Raw genomic sequence first — 20,200 nt, 5'->3', positions numbered from 1 at the left:
CACTGGGGACACCCAGGACATCGGGAATGGGACATTGGGGACACCAAGGACACCCAGGACAGTGGGAGCCGGACACTGGGGACACCCAGGACATCGGGAATGGGACATTGGGGACACCCAGGACACCCAGGACAGTGGGAGCCGGACACTGGGGACACCCAGGACACCGGGAATGGGACACTGGGGACACCAAGGACACCGGGAATGGGACATTGGGGACACCCAGGACACCCAGGACAGCGGGAATGGGACACTGGGGACACCAAGGACACCCAGGACAGTGGGAGCCGGACACTGGGGACACCCAGGACACCGGGAATGGGACACTGGGGACACCAAGGACACCGGGAATGGGACATTGGGGACACCCAGGACACCGGGAATGGGACACTGGGGACACCCAGGACACCCAGGACAGCGGGAATGGGACACTGGGGACACCAAGGACACCCAGGACAGTGGGAGCCGGACACTGGGGACACCCAGGACACCGGGAATGGGACATTGGGGACACCAAGGACACCCAGGACAGTGGGAGCCGGACACTGGGGACACCCAGGACACCGGGAATGGGACACTGGGGACACCAAGGACACCGGGAATGGGACATTGGGGACACCCAGGACATTGGGAATGGGACACCCAGGACACCCAGGACATTGGGAATGGGACACTGGGGACACCCAGGACATTGGGAATGGGACACTGGGGACACCCAGGACATTGGGAATGGGACACTGGGGACACCCAGGACGAGATCTTCACCTCGTGACATCGAGGACACCGAGGACGCCACTCCAGGACCTCCAGAACCCTCTCCCCAAACCCCAAATCCAGGACTTTGTACCCCTCCCAAACTTGCCATAAATCCTCCCCCTCTTCCACCATGGAGAAAACTCCTAAATCCCATAAAAAGCCCCGAATCCCATAAAACCCCCAAATCCCATTTAAAAAAACCCCAAATCCCATAAAAAACAACTCCAGAACCCATTAAAACCCCCCCAAATCCCACCAAAAAACCCCAAATCCCACCAAAACCTCCCAAATCCCACAAAAAACAACTCCAGAACCCGGGAATTCTTTCCAGCTTCCAGCGCCCCCCCGGGCTCTATTATTTATAATATTTATATTTGGGATTTTATAAATCCCCCCCCCCGGGGTTTTGGGGGGAAATTCCGGGGTTTTGGGGGCGCTGCGTCCCCCCCCCCCGGCCACCCCCCGATTGTCACCGTGTCACGGGGGGGGAGGGGACACCCGGGGGGGGTCTTGGGGGGTATTTACAGGGTGGGGGAGGGGCGAAGTACGTACATATTTATAGGGTTTGTCTTTTGTTTTTGGGGTGGAAAAGGGGGAATTCCCAACAAAGTGCATCTGTCCAGCTTCCGGCTTGTCCAGGGGGTCATTCCCGGCCGGAATTCCCTGGAAAATCTCCCGGGATTGTGGGGGAGGGGAGGGGGGGGGAAATCCCGGCCCAGCCCATCCCCCACCCCGGGCTAAAGGTGGGCGGGGGCTCCGGAGCCTGGAAAAAAATGGGGGAAATAATGGGGAAAATGGGGGAATAATGGGAAAAATGGGGGAATAATGGGGGAATAATGGGGGAATAATGGGAATAATGGTGGAATAATGGGAAAAATGGGGGAATAATGGGGAAAATGGGGGAATAATGGGAAAAATGGGGAATAATGGGGGAATAATGGGGAAAATGAGGGAATAATGGGGAAATAATGGGAAAAATGGGGGAATAATGAAAAAAATGGGGAAATAATGGGGGAATAATGGGGAAAATGAGGGAATAATGGGGAAATAATGGGGAAAATGGTGGAATAATGGGAAAAATGGGGGAATAATGGGAAAAATGGGGGAATAATGGAAAAAATGGGGGAATAATGGGGAAAATGGGGGAATAATGGGGAAAATGAGGGAATAATGGGGAAATAATGGGAAAAATGGGGGAATAATGGGAAAAATGGGGGAATAATGGGGAAAATGGGGGAAATAATAGGGAAAATGGGGAAATAATGGGAAAAATGGGAAAATGGGGGAATAATGGGAATAATGGGAAAATAATGGGAAAAATGGGGGAATAACGGGAAAAATGGGGGAATGATGGGGACGAGGGCGGAATGGGGGACGTGGAAGGGGGCACGTCCCGGGGGGTCTCACCTGTGCCGTGGGTGGCAGTGCCGGGGTGTCCCCGCGGGGCCGGGCCCCGGGAGGAGCCGTGGGGGCCGGGGGGCGGCGGGGCCCGGCCGGGGCCAGCGGGGCCAGCGGGGGCATCGCCCCCCCCCAGCGAGCGCAGCAGCTGCCAGTGAGCGGCTTCCAGGGCCTGGGGGACACGGGGGACGGGCTGGGACGGGCTGGGGACAGGGCTGGGCACCCCCGGGACACCTTTAGTGTCCCCCCAGTGCCCCCCTGGAACCCCCTTAATGTCCCCGTGACACCCCCGGTGTCCCCCCACGTCCCTTTAATGTCCCCCCCGTGTCCCCATCCCATCCACCCCACGTCCCCTTTAATGTCCCAATGTCCCCGTTCATGTCCCCAGTGTCCCCTGTCCCCGTTGATGTCCCCATTCATGTCCCCGTCCCACTGATGTCCCCCCCGATGTCCCCCCGTGTCCCCATTAATGTCCCCACTGATGTCCCCATTGATGTCCCCGTGTTCCCATTGATGTCCCCATTGATGTCCCCGTTCATGTCCCCATTGATGTCCCCATTGATGTCCCCTGTCCCCGTTGATGTCCCCATTGATGTCCCCTGTTCCCATTGATGTCCCCATTGATGTCCCCATTGGTGTCCCCATTGATGTCCCCTGTCCCCATTGATGTCCCCATTGATGTCCCCTGTCCCCATTGATGTCCCTGTTGATGTCCCCATTGATGTCCCCATTGATGTCCCCATTGATGTCCCCTGTCCCCACTGATGTCCCCATTGGTCCCCATTGATGTCCCCATTGATGTCCCCTGTCCCCATTGGTGTCCCCATTGGTGTCCCCATTGATGTCCCCTGTCCCCATTGATGTCCCCACTGATGTCCCCATTGATGTCCCCACTGATGTCCCCATTAATGTCCCCATTCAGGTCCCCGTCCCATTGATGTCCCCCCCGATGTCCCCCCGTGTCCCCGTTCATGTCCCCATTGATGTCCCCATTGATGTCCCCTGTCCCCGTTGATGTCCCCATTGATGTCCCCTGTCCCCATTGATGTCCCCATTGGTCCCCATTGGTCCCCATTGATGTCCCCTGTCCCCATTGATGTCCCCACTGATGTCCCCCCCGATGTCCCCATGGGGCTCTCACCCGCAGCCGCAGCACTTTCCCCCTCAGCTCCTGCAGGGTCCCCAGGATGAGCTCGGTGTCCCCGGGGTGTCCCTGGGGGGGGTCCCCGCTGTCCCCTCCTGCCCGGGGGGGTCCCGGGGGGGGGTCCCGGGGGGCGGCTCCGGGGGGGGGCCCTGGGGGGGGATCCCGGGGGGGTCCCGTGGGGAGGCTCAGGTAGAAAAAATTCCCTGGAAAAGGGACAGGGGGGGACCTCAGTGGCCCCCAGGGGGTCTGGGTGGCCCTGGGGACCCCTTCAGGGTCCTGGTGGCCCTCCCAGGGGTCTTGGTGGCCTCTCAGGAGATGTTTGGTGGCCCCTGGGGACCCTTGAGGGTCCTGGTGGCCCTCCCGGGGGTCTTGGTGGCCTCTCAGGAGATGTTTGGTGGCCCCTGGGGACCCCTTGAGGGTCCTGGTGGCCCTCCCGGGGGTCTTGGTGGCCTCTCAGGAGATGTTTGGTGGCCCCTGGGGACCCCTTGAGGGTCCTGGTGGCCCCCCAGGGGGTGTTGGTGTCCCCAGGGGTGTTCTGGCGTCCCCAGGGGGGATTTGGTGGCCCCTTGGGGGAGTTTTGGTGGCCCTTGGTGACCCGGGTCCCCTCAGGGGAGGGTCTGGTGGCCCCAGGGCCCTTTTGACGGTTTTTGATGTCCCCAGGGGGGCTTTGGTGGCCTTTTTGACACATTTGGTGGCCCAGGAACCCCTCGAGGGGATGTCTGGTGTCCCTTTCAGGGATGTTTTGTGTCCCTTTGGGCTTTTTGTGCCCATTTTGGGTTTTTTTTTTTTTGTGGCCCTTTTGAGGGTTTTGTGTCCCCGGGGATGTTTTGGTGGCCCTTTGGGATTTTTTGGTGGCCCTTTGAGGTTCTTTGTGTCCCTTTTGGGAGTTTTTGGGGCCCTCGGGGTGTGGTTTTTTTTTTTTTTTTTGGGGGGGTGGGGGAGGGGCCGGTTACCCTCGGCGTTGGCTCCGCCTCCTTCCCGCAGCTCGGGCTCTGATTGGCTGCAGCCGCTCGGGGGCGTGGCCTCCTCCGGCCCCTCCTCCTGGGCTGGGCCCCCAAAAAAAGGGGGGGGGGGGAGGGGGAGGGAGGGGGCCCCGCCACCGGAATGCGGTAATTAGCACCCCAATTAGTTCATTAGCACCCCAGAGAGGCACCCGAAATTAATTGGTACCCCCGGAGTTAATTAGCGCCCCCAATTAGCACCCAGCACCCCAAAAATCGGCACCCGAAATCAGCACCCCGAATTCGCATCTGAAATTAATTAGCACCCCAAAATTAATTAGCACCCCCAATTAGCAGCTGGCACCCCAAAATTGATACCCAAAATCAGCACCCCAAATTAGCACCCAGAATTAATTGGCACCCCAAATCAGCACGCAGCACCCAAAAGCAGCACCCCAAAATCAGAATCCCGACGTTGATACCCCAAATTAGCACCTGGGACCCCGAAATCAGCACCCGGGACCCCAAATTAGCACCCAAAATTGGCACCCCAAAATCGGCACCCCAAATCAGCAACACCTGAAACCCAAATCCCAAAATCGGCACCCGGCAGCAGCAGCAGCACCCCAAAATCAGCGCCCAGCACCGAAATCCCGAATCAGAACCCCAAAATCAGCACCCGAAATCGGCACCCCAAACCCAGCCCCACCCGGGGCCAGCTCTGACCCGGGGAAGCTCGTGCAGGGAGCGGGGAAGGAGACCCCAAATCCAGGAAAGAGACCCCAAATCCGGGAAGGAGACCCCAAATCCAGGAAGGAGACCCCAAATCCAGGAAGGAGACCCCGAATCCGGGAAGGAGACCCCGAATCCGGGAAGGAGACCCCAAATCCAGAAAGGAGACCCCAAATCCGGGAAGGAGACCCCAAATCCGGGAAGGAGACCCCGAATCCGGGAAGGAGACCCCAAATCCGGGAAGGAGACCCCAAATCCAGAAAGGAGACCCCAAATCCGGGAAGGAGACCCCAGTCCCAGAGAGGGACAGGGCCTGAGACCCCAAACCTCAGGAATGAGACCCCAAGTCCTGGGAAAGGGGAGGGAATGAGACCCCGGATCAACTGGGAATGAGACCCCAGATTCCAGCAAGGAGCAGGGATCGAGATCCCAAATCCCAGGAATGGGCAGGGATGAGACCCCGGATCCCAGAAAGGATCAGGGAACGAGAGCCCAGATCCCAAATCCCAGCACGGCGGGGAATTCCTGTCACTTCCCACCCCAAATTCCCCCAAATCCACCCCAAATTCCCCCAAATCCCACCCCAAATCCACCCCAAATTCCCCCAAATCCCATCCCCCTTTACCTCTCCGGACGATTTGGATCCCGTTGGGCTCCGGCCCCTCCGGCTCTTCCCGGGATCTCTCCTGGGCAGCTGAATCCCGGCCGGACATCGGCAAATCCCGGCCGGACATCACCGAATCCTGACTGGACAGCGCCGAATCCCGGCCGGACACGGGCAAATCCCGACTGGACACGGGCAAATCCCGACTGGACATCGGCAAATCCCGACTGGACATCACCGAATCCCGGCCGGACATCACCGAATCCTGACTGGACATGGGCAAATCCCGGCCGGACATCGGCGAATCCCGGCCGGACATCACCGGATCTTGACTGGACACCGGTAAATCCCGGCTGGACAGAGGCAAATCCCGGCTGGACATCGCTGAATCCCAACTGGACATCACCGAGTCCCGGCCGGACACCACAGAATCCCAGCCCTGGCCGGAGGCTGCTCCGGCCACCGAGGGCGTGGGGGTGACGTCGTCCTCGGGATCGGGGTCCCGGCCCGGCCGGAGCCACCGGACGATCAGGAGCTGCAGGGTCTCCACTGGGATTGGGATCGGAGGGAGGGAAAAGGGGATTTGGGGTTATCCTGGGGGAAGATGTCCCGGGACGGGGCAGTTTTGGGGTTTCCAGAGGGAAAAATGCCCTGGGATGGGGAATGGAGGGAGGAAAATTGGGGGATTTGGGGTTTTCCCGAGGGCCCCCCCGGCCTCACCGTCCTGCAGCGCCGCCTCGGCCACGCCGGCGCCTCCGAGGGATTTGGGGACCCCCGGGATGGGGTCGGTGACCCCGATCCCGGCCTGTCCCAGGTCCCCCTCGTGTCCCCCCGGCTCCTCCAGCAGCTCCTCCAGGGGTTTGTCCCTTCCCGAGGGATCGGGGTCGCTGTCGGCTGCGGGAACAGGGGACATGGAGCTGGGGTGGCCCTGGGGCAGGAGGGGACAGGAGGGGACAGGGATGGGACAGGGATGGGACAGGAGGGGACAGGGCCAGGAGGGGCCAGGAGGGGCCAGCAGGGGCCAGGAGGGGCCAGGAGGGGCCAGCAGGGGCCAGGGCCAGCCGTACCCGAGGAACAATCCTCAGCCTCGGGCTCGGCTCCGGAGCCTCGGGACAGCACCGGGGACACGTCGGGATCCGGCAGCTCCAGCCTGGGAACGGGACGGGAGCGTCAGCGTGGGGACACGGCCCCCCCAGTGCCCCCAGAGCCCCCCCAGTGCCCCCAGAGAGCCCCCCAGTGTCCCCAGAGAGCCCCCCCAGTGTCCCCAGAGAGCCCCCCCAGTGTCCCCGAGCCCCCCCAGTGTCCCCAGAGAGCCCCCCCAGTGTCCCCAGAGCCCCCCCAGTGCCCCAGAGCCCCCCCAGTGTCCCCTGAGCCCCCCCAGTGCCCCCAGAGAGCCCCCCCAGTGTCCCCAGAGAGCCCCCCCAGTGTCCCCAGAGCCCCCCCAGTGTCCCAGAGAGCCCCCCCAGTGCCCCAGAGAGCCCCCCCAGTGCCCCCAGAGCCCCCCCAGTGTCCCCGAGCCCCCCCAGTGCCCCCAGAGCCCCCCCAGTGTCCCCAGAGCCCCCCCAGTGCCCCCAGAGCCCCCCCAGTGCCCCCAGAGAGCCCCCCAGTGCCCCAGAGAGCCCCCCCAGTGTCCCCAGAGAGCCCCCCAGTGTCCCCGAGCCCCCCCAGTGCCCCCAGAGCCCCCCCAGTGCCCCCAGAGAGCCCCCCCAGTGTCCCCAGAGAGCCCCCCCAGTGTCCCCAGAGCCCCCCCAGTGCCCCCAGAGAGCCCCCCCAGTGTCCCCAGAGAGCCCCCAGTGTCCCAGAGAGCCCCCCCAGTGCCCCCAGAGCCCCCCCAGTGTCCCAGAGAGCCCCCCCAGTGCCCCCAGAGAGCCCCCCCAGTGCCCCCAGAGAGCCCCCCCAGTGTCCCCAGAGAGCCCCCCCCAGTGTCCCCAGAGAGCCCCCCCAGTGCCCCCAGAGAGCCCCCCAGTGCCCCCAGAGAGCCCCCCCAGTGTCCCCAGAGAGCCCCCCCCAGTGCCCCCAGAGAGCCCCCCCAGAGCCCCCCAGTGTCCCAGAGAGCCCCCCCAGTGTCCCCAGAGCCCCCCAGTGCCCCCAGAGAGCCCCCCCAGTGCCCCAGAGAGCCCCCCCAGTGCCCCCCCAGTGTCCCCAGAGAGCCCCCCCAGTGTCCCAGAGAGCCCCCCCAGTGCCCCCAGAGCCCCCCCAGTGTCCCCAGAGAGCCCCCCCAGTGCCCCCAGAGCCCCCCCAGTGTCCCCAGAGAGCCCCCCCAGTGCCCCAGAGAGCCCCCCCAGTGCCCCCCCAGTGCCCCCAGAGAGCCCCCCCAGTGTCCCAGAGAGCCCCCCCAGTGCCCCCAGAGCCCCCCCAGTGCCCCCAGAGCCCCCCAGTGTCCCCAGAGCCCCCCCAGTGTCCCCATCCCAGAACCCTCTGGGGACACCAGGAACCCCCTGAGCTCCATCCCATTCCCATCCCATCCCATTAATTTTCCATTCCCATCCCCATTCCCATCCCATCCCATCCCATCCCATCCCATCCCATCCCATCCCATCCCATCCCATCCCATCCCCATTCCCATCCCATTCCCATTCCCATTCCCACTCCCAGCTCACCCGGTGGCTGCCGTGGTGGCCTCGCCGTGGTGCCGTTTTGGTGGCCCGGTGACGCTCCTGGTGGCCCCCTGGACCGCCTGCTCCAGCAGCTCCATCCACCTGCCCCGGGAGGAATTCCGGGAATTCCAGCCCCTCCCACGGATTTTTGTCCCTCCAGGGAATTTTCCAGCCCCTTCCAGGGGATTTTCGGGCTCATCCCGAGGGTTTTTGTCCCCCCAAGGAGGAATTCCAGCCCCTTCCAGGGAATTTTCAGGCTCATCCCGAGGGTTTTTGTCCCCCCCAAGGATGAATTCCAGCCCCTTCCAGGGAATTTTCGGGCTCATCCCGAGGGTTTTTGTCCCCCCAAGGATGAATTCCAGCCCCTTCCAGGGAATTTTCGGGCTCATCCCGAGGGTTTTTGTCCCCCCAAGGAGGAATTCCAGCCCTTCCAGGGAATTTTCGGGCTCATCCCGAGGGTTTTGTCCCCCCAAGGAGGAATTCCAGCCCCTTCCAGGGGATTTTTGGGCTCATCCCGAGGGTTTTTGTCCCCCCAAGGAGGAATTCCAGCCCCTTCCAGGGAATTTTCAGGCTCATCCCGAGGGTTTTTGTCCCCCCCAAGGATGAATTCCAGTCCCTTCCAGGGAATTTTTGGGCTCATCCCGAGGGTTTTTGTCCCCCCAGGGATTTTCAGGCTCATCCCAGGGATTCCAGTCCCTCCCAGGGAATTTCCCGGCCCATCCCAGGGAATTTTCGGGCCCATCCCGGGGGTTCCTGTCCCCCTTTCCCTCACGTGTTCTTCTCGGAGGACGTCAGTGCCACCAGCTCGTAGATCTGGGGTCCCAGCTCCGAGGTGCAGATGATGAACAGGGCCCGCTTGTCTGGGGGGACGGAAACCCTCGGGATGAGCCCGGAATTCCCGGGATGAGCCCGGAATTCCCACCCCCGGGAACACCCCAGGCCATCGTTCCATGGATTTCCCACCCCTGGGAGCCGCCTGGGATGGTGGGAATGTCGCTGCCCTCGGATCTTTGGGGATCTTTTCCATCCCAAACGGATGATGAGGGTTTTTTATGGAGTTTTGGGGTGGGGATGGGTGAAAATCAGGGATGGAACGTGGGAATAACGTCAAAATCTCTCTGGGTTTTGGGGTTTTGGGATTTTGGCGTCGGGAATGGGTCAAAATCTGGGATAAAAGGCAGGAATAGCACCGAAATCCTGCTGGTTGTTTTGGGCTGGGGGGCTTTTATGTGGAAATGGGGTTAGGAATGGGTCAAAATCAGGGATAAAACACGGGAATGCCACGAAAATCCATCCAATTGTTTGGGATTGGGAATGGGGCGAACTCGGGGGAAAGGGCACAGGGAAGGGATTCCAGGATTCCATGAGCTGGCTCAGATTGGATTTCAGGGATAAATCCTTCCCTGGCCCAGGTGGTTCCACGGATTCCCCATCCCTGGGAGGGCCCAGGAGCCCCCTGGGACAGTGGGAACGGGATAATCCTGAAGGATTTTCCACCCCAAACCATTCCAGGATTCCCTGGGCTGGTTTATTTGGGATATCTGGGATAAATCCCGGAGCCTGGCCCAGGTTATTCCATGGATTCCCCAGCCCTGGATCCACCTGGAGCAGCGGGAATGTCCCTGCCCTTGGATTTGGGACGATGCCTCCCACCCCAAACCACTCCTGGATTTAGTTGGGATTTCTAAAGGCTCCTCCCGCCCTTTCAACTCCTTCCCACCCCCAAAATCCCCGGAATTCCGGGATTTCCGCCTCCCACCGGTGCCCACGGAGTGGAACTCAAGGCCGGGGCTGGATCCCCATTTTTCCACGGAAATCCCTCATTCCCACCCCCGTTTTTTAACAAAACCCCCGTTTTCCCCTTCCCAGCCCCGAAATGCCCCGAAATGCCCCAGAATTCCCGGAATTCCGGGATTTCCGCCTCCCACCTGTGGCCACGGAGCGGATGAGCACCGAGTTGAGCTTGAGGACGGGGCTGAAGCTGCCCTTGGTGTCGGAGGAGGCCCCCAGGGCGCTCTTGCTGTGGCACTTCAGCACCAGCCGCTCGTCCTGGCGCTGCAGCAGCACCAGCAGGTCCTCCAGGAGCAGCACGTGCAGCTCTGGAATTGCCGGAGTGCCCGGAAGTTCTCGGGAATTTTTTGGGAATTTTTTGGGGATTTTTTGGGGGGAGTTTCGGGGAGGGATGGGGAGGGAAGGGAGGAGAGAGCTCCCTTGGACTTGGGGTGGACGCGGAGGTGGGAGCTCAGATCCGGGAGGAGCAGCACGAGCAGCTCTGGAATTGCGGGAATTTTGGGGAATTTTGGGAATGCTGGGAATTTTTGGGGAATTTTTCTGGAATATTTCGGGGAATTTTGGGGCTGGGAAGGCAGGAGAAACTTCCTGTGTTTGGTGGGAAAAGGGGGGAAGAGAGGTTGGGGTGGAAGTTCAGATCCGGGAGGAGCAGCACGAGCAGCTCTGGAATTGTGGGAATTTTGGGAATGCTGGGAATTTTTTGGGAATTTTTTTGGAATTTTTTTTGGAATTTTTTGGGAATTTTGGGACGGGAGGTCAGGAGAAAGCTCCCTCGTTCCATGGGATGTGGGGTAGAGGTGGAAGCTCAGCCCTCCAGGAGCAGCTCTGGAACTGCGGGAATTTTGGGAATTCCGGGTTGGGAATTTTGCGAAGGGCAGGCAGGAGAAGATTCCATTGTTCCAGGGGAAAAGGGGGGAAAAGGGGCTTGGGGTGGGGATGGAAACTCGACTCGGGAGGGAGGCAGGGAGGTCTCCCAGTGCTCCCAGTCCCTCCCAGTTGCCCCAGTCCGTACCCACGGTCTTGTCCTTGGCCACGCGCCAGGTCAGGGGCCCCTCGTGGATCATCCTGTGCGAGGTCAGGTCCAGGTTCTGTGGGAGCCAAAATCCATGGAAAACCACCCCAAAAATCCATGGGAAAACACCCCAAAAATCCACGGAAAACACCCCCAAAATCCATGGGAAAACACCCCCAAAATCCCCACTTTTCCCATTATTTTTCCCATCTCATTTTCCCGTTGGGATCGGGATATGGGGAAAAGAGGGGAAAAGTGGGAGATTTCCATGGGATAATGGGGTGTGGGAATGGGGATTCCCATGGAAAACAGGGCTGGGAAGGGGAAATCCCGTGGGAAGGGGGGTTGGGAATGGGGATTCCCGTGGCAAAGGGGGCTGGGAATGGGGATTCCTATGGAAAAGGGGGTTGGGAAGGGGCATTCCCATGGGAAGGAGGGTTGGCAAGGGGCATTCCCGAGGAAAAGGGGGTTAGGAACGGGGATTCCCATGGAAAAGGGGGCTGGGAAGGGGCATTCCTGTGGGAAGCAGGGCTGGGAATGGGGATTCCCATGGGAAGGAGGGTTGGCAAGGGGCATTCCCATGGAAAACGGGGCTGGGAATGGACATTCCCATGGGAAGGAGGGTTGGGAACGGGGATTCCCTCGGGAAGCAGGGCTGGGAATGGGGATTCCCTCAGGAAGCGGGGCTGGGAACGGGGATTCCCTCGGGAAGCGGGGTTGGGAATGGGGATTCCCGTGGCAAAGGGGGCTGGGAATGGGGACATTCCCTCGGGAAGCGGGGCTGGGAACGGGGATTCCGTCGGGAAGCGGGGCTGGGAATGGGGATTCCCTCAGGAAGCGGGGCTGGGAATGGGGACATTCCCTAGGGAAGCGGGGCTGGGAACGGGGATTCCCTTGGGAAGCGGGGCTGGGAATGTCCCCATTCCGTCGGGAAGCGGGGCTGGGAACGGGGATTCCCTTGGGAAGCGGGGCTGGGAACGGGGATTCCCTCGGGAAGCGGGGCTGGGAACGGGGATTCCCTCAGGAAGCGCGGCTGGGAATGGGGATTCCCTCGGGAAGCGCGGCTGGGAATGGGGACATTCCCTAGGGAAGCGGGGCTGGGAATGTCCCCATTCCGTCGGGAAGCGGGGCTGGGAACGGGGATTCCCTCGGGAAGCGGGGCTGGGAATGGGGATTCCCTTGGGAAGCGGGGCTGGGAATGTCCCCATTCCGTCGGGAAGCGGGGCTGGGAACGGGGATTCCCTCGGGAAGCGGGGCTGGGAATGGGGATTCCCTTGGGAAGCGGGGCTGGGAATGTCCCCATTCCGTCGGGAAGCGGGGCTGGGAACGGGGATTCCCTCGGGAAGCGGGGCTGGGAATGGGGATTCCCTTGGGAAGCGAGGCTGGGAAGGGCCATTCCCTTGGGAAGCGGGGCTGGGAACGGGGATTCCCTTGGGAAGCAGGGCTGGGAATGGGGATTCCCTCGGGAAGCGGGGCTGGGAACGGGGACATTCCCTCGGGAAGCGGGGCTGGGAATGGGGATTCCGTCGGGAAGCGGGGCTGGGAATGTCCCCATTCCGTCGGGAAGCGGGGCTGGGAATGCCCCATTCCGTCGGGAAGCGGGGCTGGGAATGGGGATTCCCTCGGGAAGCGGGGCTGGGAATGGGGATTCCCTCGGGAAGCGGGGCTGGGAATGCCGCATTCCGTCGGGAAGCGCTCCCGGGTACCCGGAACTCGGCGGCCAGCGGGTTGCTGGTGCGCTCCAGGCCGGCCGTGTCCAGGCGCCGCTGGTAGCCCTGCAGCCGGTGCCGGTTCTCCGCGCGCCGCACGGCGTCGTTGACGAAGCGCAGAACGTCCCGGCACTGATCCCGCGCCCGGCACAGCTTCTCCTGCTCCGGAGAGCCCGCTGGGAAAAGAACGGGATAACGGGAACGGCCCGCGGGGAAACGGCGGAAATCCGTGGGGGGAAAATCCGTGGGGAATGGGGGGAAATCCGTAGGGAAAATCCATGGGGAATGGGGGGAATCCGTGGGGAAAATCCGTGGGGAATGGGAGGAAGGCAGGGGGGAATGGGGAGAATCCGTGGGGAAAATCCATGGGGAATGGGGGGAATCCATGGGGAAATGGGAATCTGTGGGGAAAATCCGTGGGGAATGGGGGGAAATCCGTGGGGGAAATCTGTGGGGAATGGGGGGAATCCATGGGGAATGGGGGGAAGGCACGGGAAATGGGGGAAATCCATGGGGGAAATCTGTGGGGAAAATCCGTGGGGAATGGGGAAAATCCATGGGAGAAATCCGTGGGGAATGGGGGAAATCTGTGGGGAAATGGGGGAAATCTGTGGGGAAATGGGGGAAATCTGTGGGGAAATGGGGGAAATGCATGGGAAATGGGGAAAAATCTGTGGGGGAAATCCACAGGGAACAGAGGAAATCCAAGGGAAATGGGGGAAATGCATGGGGAAATGGGGAAAATCTGTGGGGAATGGGGAAAATCTGTGGGGAAAATCCGTGGAGAAATGGGGGAAATCCATGGGGAAATGGGGGAAATCCATGGGGAAATGGGAGAAATCTGTGGGGAATGGGGGAAATCTGTGGGGGAATGGGGGAAATCCATGGGGAAATGAGAGAAATCCGTGGGGGAATGGGGGAAATCAGTGGGGAAATGGGGAAAAATGGATGTGGGAATGGGCACAGCTTCTCCTGCTCTGGGGAGCCAGCTGGGATAATGGGGAAAATGGGAAAAACGAGGGTTTTCCATGGAAAAATGGGGGATGAACAGGGAAAAATGGGAGATTTCCAGGGAAAAACGGGGTGTGGGAATGGGGATTTTCAAACAAAAATGGATGCGGTTCCCAACCCTTTTCCCACGATTTGGAAAAATCCTCCCAAATCTCCAACCCTGGCACAGCCCGAGGCCGTTCCCTCTTGTCCTGTCCCATTCCCTGGGATCAGATCCCAAATTCCCCTCCGGAATCACTCAGAATCCCCTCTGCAATTTGGGAATCTCCCCCACACCCTCCTCCCTTCCCTCCACCGCGGAATTCCCGCCAACCCACGGAGCAGAGAACCCCGAGGGTGAGGAATTCCGGGCGGAACCCCCGGAATTGCGGGGAATGCCGGAGTTTACCCTCGGTGCACTTGATGATGTTCTCCAGGAGCAGCGGGTACTTGGTGAGCCGCTGCATCTCCGACACGATCAAATCCTTCAGCTGCAGCCTCCGGCACTGCGGGTTGCTCTCGGCCTCCTGGGGAGCGGGGAAAAAGCCCCTCAGAATTCCGTAAAAAGAAAAAAAAAACAAACCCCGGGAAAACCCTCTGGAATGACGGCCGGACCTGCATGAAGAGCTGGAAGCGGCTCTCCTTGCGCTGCTTGGTCTTGATGAGCTCCAGGGCGATGGATTGGTAGGAGCAGAAGGTGGCGGCCACCCTCTGGAATTCCTCCTTGGCTGCGCCGTCAAACTGGGAATTCCCGTGGGAAAACGGGGTCAGGGATCGCAGAAATCCCGCCCTGGAATTCCCCGATCCAGCTCGGAGAGGACAAAGGAGGTTTGGCCGCTGTTCCTCACCCGGGCCAGCATCAAATCCCCGATTTCCCGGATGATTGGTCCCTCTTCCCGGAGCTTCTTCATGGATTCCGAGAGGGAATCTGGGAGCGGAGGGATGGGTCAGGGAGGGGGGGCTGGGAAGGATCCCGGAAGGTTTGGGAATGGGGGATGGTGGGAAGAGGGCGGGGGACACCCAAAGTGTGGTCTGGGATGGAAAATCCTGGAAAAAACGGGAGCTGGGAGAGGGGAAAGAAAGGGAAAAGAGGGAAAAAGAGAGAAAAAGAGGGAAAAAGAGGGAAAAAAGAGGGAACGACGGGAAGAGGGGTGAGGGCCACAAGGGAAAGGTCCCAGGATGGAGAATCCTGGAAAAAACCAGGATCTGGGGAAGGGGGATTTTGGGGGGAGCCTCACTGTGGAGCTCAGCGGGGTCGGGGGTTTGGGAAGGAGCAGATTCCCAGTGGGATTTTGGGATTTCAGGATTCGGGGATTTGGGGATTCAGGGATTTTGGGATTTCAGGATTTGGGGATTTTGGGATTTCAGGATTCAGGGATTTGGGGATTTCAGGATTCGGGGATTTGGGGATTTCAGGATTCGGGGATTTGGGGATTTTGGGATTTCAGGATTCAGGGATTTGGGGATTTCAGGATTCGGGGATTTGGGGATTTTGGGCTCACTGTGGATGTTGACGAGGTCGGGCTGGCTGGGGCAGAGCGGGATCCCAGCGGGGTGAGGATTTAGGGGAAGGAGCAGATTCCCGCTGGGATTTTGGGGACCGGCGGGGCCAGGAATTCCGGGGTTTTGGGCTTTGAGGATTTCAGGGTTTCGGGGTGTGGGATTTTGGGACGAGGCTCACTGTGCACGTCGATGAGGTCGGGCAGGTTGGGGAAGAGCAGCCCCAGCTCCTCCCGGCTCAGGAGGTTCTCCCTGCGCAGCCGCTGGTAGAAGAGCAGGTCCAGCACCCGCAGGATGCGCAGGTGGGAGCCCTCGGTGCCAAAGAGCTCTGGGGACAGCAGGGGGACATCAGGGGGGCATCGGGGTGGCATCGGGGACATTGGGGATATTGGGGACATCAGGGGCACATCAGGGGGACATTGGGGACATGAGGGGGGCACTGGGGACATTGGGGACATCAGGGGGACATTGGGGACATCAGGGGGGCATCGGGGTGGCATCGGGGACATTGGGGACATTGGGGACATCAGGGGCACATCAGGGGGACATTGGGGACAAGAGGGGGACATTGGGGACATCAGGGGGGCATCGGGGTGGCATCGGGGACATTGGGGACATTGGGGACATCAGGGGCACATCAGGGGGACATTGGGGACATGAGGGGGGCACTGGGGACATTGGGGACATCAGGGGGACATTGGGGACATCAGGGGGGCATCGGGGTGGCATCGGGGACATTGGGGACATTGGGGACATCAGGGGCACATCAGGGGGACATTGGGGACATGAGGGGGGCACTGGGGACATTTGGGACATCAGGGGGACATTGGGGACACTGGGGACATTGGGGACATCAGGGGGGCATCGGGGTGGCATCGGGGACATTGGGGATATTGGGGACATCAGGGGGACATCAGGGGGACATTGGGGACATCAGGGGGACATTGGGGGCATTGGGGACATCAGGGGGGCATTGGGGGGACATTGGGGAATGGGACCCCAAATCCCAGGAATGGGACCCCAAACCCTGGGAATGAGCCCCCAAACGTGGGAATGAGCCCCCAAACCCCGGGAATGAGCCCCAAAGGTGGGAATGAGCCCCCAAACCCTGGGAATGAGCCCCAAAGGTGGGAATGAGCCCCCAAACCCCGGGACTGAGCCCCCAGTGCCCAGGAGCAGCCCCCAAAGGTGGGACTGAGCCCCCAAACCCCGGGAATGAGCCCCCAGTGCCCAGGAGCAGCCCCCAAACCCCGGGAATGAGCCCCCAGTGCCCAGGAGCAGCCCCCAAACCCCGGGAATGAGCCCCCAGTGCCCAGGAGCAGCCCCCAAAGGTGGGAATGAGCCCCCAGTGCCCAGGAGCAGCCCCCAAACCCCGGGACTGAGCCCCCAGTGCCCAGGAGCAGCCCCCAAACCCCGGGACTGAGCCCCCAGTGCCCAGGAGCAGCCCCCAAAGGTGGGAATGAGCCCCCAAACCCCGGGAATGAGCCCCCAGTGCCCAGGAGCAGCCCCCCGCAGCACCCTCGGCCCCGCACCGTTGATGACCTCCTGCCGATCCACCTCACGCTGCGGCAAGCTGCCCACGAGCTCGCGGCCCACCGAGTGCTGCCAGCTCTGCGAGCCCTGGGCATGCTGCTGCCAGCCCTGGGCATGCTGCTGCCAGCCCTGGGAATTGCTGCTCCAGGCCTGGGAATTGCTGCTCCAGCCTTGGCACTCCGGGTCCGGCTCCAGGTCGGGAATGGGGCCCTGCTCGTCCTCCAGGAGGTGCGGCAGGAAGGGGTCGGCCCCGAAGCCCAGGCTGGGAGAATCGACGCTCCTGGGAAATGGGGAGAAGTGGGAGGGATGGGGCAGGGAAAGGGGGGACTGGAGGGGAAAAGAGAGGGGGGGATTGGGGGGAAATCAGGGGAAAAATTGGGGGGATATTGGGGGGAAATTGGGGAAAAATTGGGGGGAAATTGGGGGGAAATAGGGAAAAAATTGGGGGGAAATTGGGAAAAATTGGGGGGAAATTGGGGGAAAATAGGGAAAAAATTGGGGGAATATTGGGGGGAAATTGGGGAAAAATTGGGGGAATATTGGGGGGAAATTGGGGGGAAATAGGGAAAAAATTGGGGGGAAATTGGGAAAGATTGGGGGGAAATTGGGGGGAAATAAGGAAAAAATGGGGGGAAAAAGGGAAAAATTGGGGGGAAATTGGGGGGAAATAGGGAAAAAATTGGGGGGAAATTGGGAAAAATTGGGGGAAAAAAGGGAAAAATTGGAGGGGAAAATTGGGAAAAAAATGGGGGGAAAAAGGGGGAAATTGGGGGGAAATAGGAAAAAAATTGGGGGAAATTGGGGGGAAATAGGGAAAAAATTGGGGGGAAAAAGGGAAAAAATTGGGGGGAAATTGGGGGGAAATAGGAAAAAAATTGGGGGGAAATTGGGAAAAATTGGGGGGAAATTGGGGGGAAATAGGGAAAAAATTGGGGGGAAATTGGGAAAAATTGGGGGAAAAAAGGGAAAAATTGGAGGGGAAAATTGGGAAAAAATGGGGGGAAAAAGGGAAAAATTGGGGGGAAATAGGGAAAAATTGGAGGGGAAAATTGGGAAAAAATGGGGGGAAATTGGGAAAAATTGGGGGAAAAAAGGGAAAAATTGGAGGGGAAAATTGGGAAAAAATGGGGGGAAAAAGGGAAAAATTGGGGGGAAATTGGGAAAAATTGGGGGAAAAAAGGGAAAAATTGGAGGGGAAAATTGGGGGAAAAAATGGGGGGAAAAAGGGAAAAATTGGGGGGAAATTGGGAAAAAATTGGGGGGAAATTGGGAAAAATTGGGGGAAAAAAGGGAAAAATTGGAGGGGAAAATTGGGAAAAAATGGGGGGAAATAGGGAAAAATTGGGGGAAAAATTGGGGGAAAAAGGGGAAGAATTGGGGGGAAACTGGGGGGAAACCGGGAAAAATTGGGGGAAAAATTGGGGGGAAAAATGGGGAAAATTGGAGAGGAAGATGGGGGGAAAAGTTGGGGGGAAAAAGGGAAAAATTGGGGGAAAAACTGGGGGGAAATAGGGAAAAATTGGGGGGAAAATGGGGAAAATTGGGGAAAATTGGGGGAAAAATGGGGAAAATTGGAGAGGAAGATGGGGGGAAAAGTTGGGGGGAAAAAGGGAAAAATTGGGGGAAAAGGGGGGAAAAAAGAGGAAAAAATTGGGGGAAAAAAGGGAAAAATTGGGGGAAAAATTGGAGAAAAAAGGGGGGAAAAGGGGGGAAAGGCGAAAATGGGGAAAAAAGGGGGCAAAAGAAGGGAAGGGGAATTCCCGACGGGAATGGGGATTCCAAAGGGGGTCACTCACCTGCGCCCCATCTTTGGCGTGTAGGGGGGGGTGGCGTTTTCCACGGATCTGGGAAAAGGATGGAAAAATCCCCCTGGGCTGTCCCGAAATTCCAAGCCCTCCCTTCCCCCCCCCGCGTCCCACGGCGCTCTCCAAAATGGGCATTCCCAGCCCAAATCGCCGCGGCTTTCCCAGGGATTCTCCCATGGATTTTCCCAGGGATTCTGCAGGAATTTGGGAGGATTTCAGCCCAAATCCCGCTGTTTCCCATGGATTTTCCCATGGATTTTCCCATGGATTTTCCCATGGATTTTCCCATGGATTCTGCAGGAATTTGGGAGGATTTCAGCCCAAATCCCGCCGTTTCCCACGGATTTTCCCATGGGTTTTCCCATGGATTTTCCCATGGATGCTGCAGGAATTTGGGAGCTGCACAGACAGAACCCCTCCCTCCAACCCCCCCCCCGGACTCCCAAACCCCCTTCCCTAAAAACCCCAAATCCCAACTTTCCCAATCTCAAAGGATTCCAAGCCCAAGGATTTCAGCCCAAATCCCACTGTTTCCCATGGATTTTCCCATGGATTTTCCCATGGATTTTCAGATGGATTTTGAAGGAATTTGGGAGGATTTCAGCCCAAATCCCGCTGTTTCCCATGGATTTTCCCATGGATTTTCCCATGGATTCTGCAGGAATTTGGGAGGATTTCAGCCCAAATCCCGCCGTTTCCCATGGATTTTCCCATGGATTTTCCCATGGATTTCTCCATGGATGCCGCAGGAATTTGGGAGCTGCACAGACAGAACCCCTCCCTCCAACCCCCCCCCCCGGACTCCCAAACCCCCTTCCCTAAAAACCCCAAATCCCAACTTTCCCCGCGAGCCCAACCCTTTGCCCTTCCCGTCCCTTTCCCGAGGCCGATCCCAAATCCCAAATCCCGCCCTTTCCCGCATTCCAGGCCGGCAATTCCCGCCTTTCCCACCTGGCTGAGAGGCTGGAGGCCGAGGACGAGGCCGACTGGTGCAGCCGCGAGGCCTCGGCCGCCGCGTCCATGTCCACGTCGCTGCGGGAGCGCGGAACCAGCTCGGATTTCCGGGATTTCTTCAGCTCTTCCCGACCCTTCAGGCTCTCGGAGCGGCCCAGCCGCACCTCGGAGCGGGAGCTGGGCAAAGCCCGGGATTCAGGGGGAAAGAATGGGATTTAGAGGGGGAAATCCCGGGAATTACGGCAGAAATCCTGAGGTTTTGGGGGGGTAATTCTAGGATTTAGGGAAGAAATCATGGAATTTAGGGTTTAGGGGAAAATTCTGGGGTTTAGGGGGAAGATTCCAGGATTTAGGCCAAAAATCCTGGGAGTCAGGAGGAAAATCCCGGGATTTAGAGTCAGGGTTAGGTGAGGATTTAGGGTAAAATTCCTGGGATTTCTTCAGCTCTTCCCAACCCTTCAACCTCTCGGAGCGGGAGCTGGGGAAAGCCCGGGATTCAGGGGGAAAGAATGGGATTTAGGGGGGGAATTACAGCAGAAATCCTGAGATTTAGGGGGCGAAATTCCAGGATTTAAATCAAAAATCCTGGGATTTAGGCCAAAAATTCCAGGAGTTAGGCCAAAAGTTCCAGGATTTAGAGGGAAAATGCTACGATTTAGATCACAAATCCTGGGGTTTTGGTAGGAAATGAGGGCCCCCCCCCCATCCCACGGAACAACCTCAGAATCCCATCC

At 59.4% G+C, this 20,200-nt stretch overlaps 1 protein-coding gene across 3 annotated transcripts in view; it reads right to left on the bottom strand.

Annotated features, from left to right (window-relative positions):
• The window catches only part of LOC309583179 (rho guanine nucleotide exchange factor 11-like), a 47,439-nt gene that overhangs the window by 5,951 nt on the left and 21,288 nt on the right, over positions 1 to 20,200 (bottom strand). Inside the window, exons 22-40 of one of the 3 annotated variants that reach the window (XM_082298727.1) lie at positions 19,464 to 19,643; positions 18,504 to 18,551; positions 16,707 to 16,987; positions 15,356 to 15,502; positions 14,523 to 14,602; positions 14,290 to 14,415; positions 14,084 to 14,201; positions 12,682 to 12,860; positions 10,976 to 11,051; positions 10,101 to 10,271; positions 8,945 to 9,032; positions 8,176 to 8,274; positions 6,643 to 6,725; positions 6,296 to 6,469; positions 5,597 to 6,124; positions 4,252 to 4,344; positions 3,296 to 3,501; positions 2,164 to 2,326; positions 1,384 to 1,519 (exon numbers count right to left, since the gene is read on the bottom strand). In XM_082298727.1, the coding sequence (XP_082154853.1) occupies positions 1,494 to 1,519; positions 2,164 to 2,326; positions 3,296 to 3,501; positions 4,252 to 4,344; positions 5,597 to 6,124; positions 6,296 to 6,469; positions 6,643 to 6,725; positions 8,176 to 8,274; positions 8,945 to 9,032; positions 10,101 to 10,271; positions 10,976 to 11,051; positions 12,682 to 12,860; positions 14,084 to 14,201; positions 14,290 to 14,415; positions 14,523 to 14,602; positions 15,356 to 15,502; positions 16,707 to 16,987; positions 18,504 to 18,551; positions 19,464 to 19,643 (2,866 nt within the window). In that variant the 3' untranslated portion in view covers positions 1,384 to 1,493. Of the gene's footprint in view, positions 1 to 1,383; positions 1,520 to 2,163; positions 2,327 to 3,295; positions 3,502 to 4,251; positions 4,345 to 5,596; positions 6,125 to 6,295; positions 6,470 to 6,642; positions 6,726 to 8,175; positions 8,275 to 8,944; positions 9,033 to 10,100; positions 10,272 to 10,975; positions 11,052 to 12,681; positions 12,861 to 14,083; positions 14,202 to 14,289; positions 14,416 to 14,522; positions 14,603 to 15,355; positions 15,503 to 16,706; positions 16,988 to 18,503; positions 18,552 to 19,463; positions 19,644 to 20,200 lie in introns of those variants that run through there. The other 2 variants (XM_082298728.1, XM_082298729.1) reach the window with 2 other exon arrangements.

Source organism: Coloeus monedula (assembly GCF_965178545.1).
Source record: "Coloeus monedula genome assembly, chromosome: 29".
Taxonomy (NCBI): Eukaryota; Metazoa; Chordata; class Aves; order Passeriformes; family Corvidae; genus Coloeus; species Coloeus monedula.
Note: the sequence above shows the minus strand (reverse complement) of the source record. Positions and strands in the feature narration are given on the sequence as shown.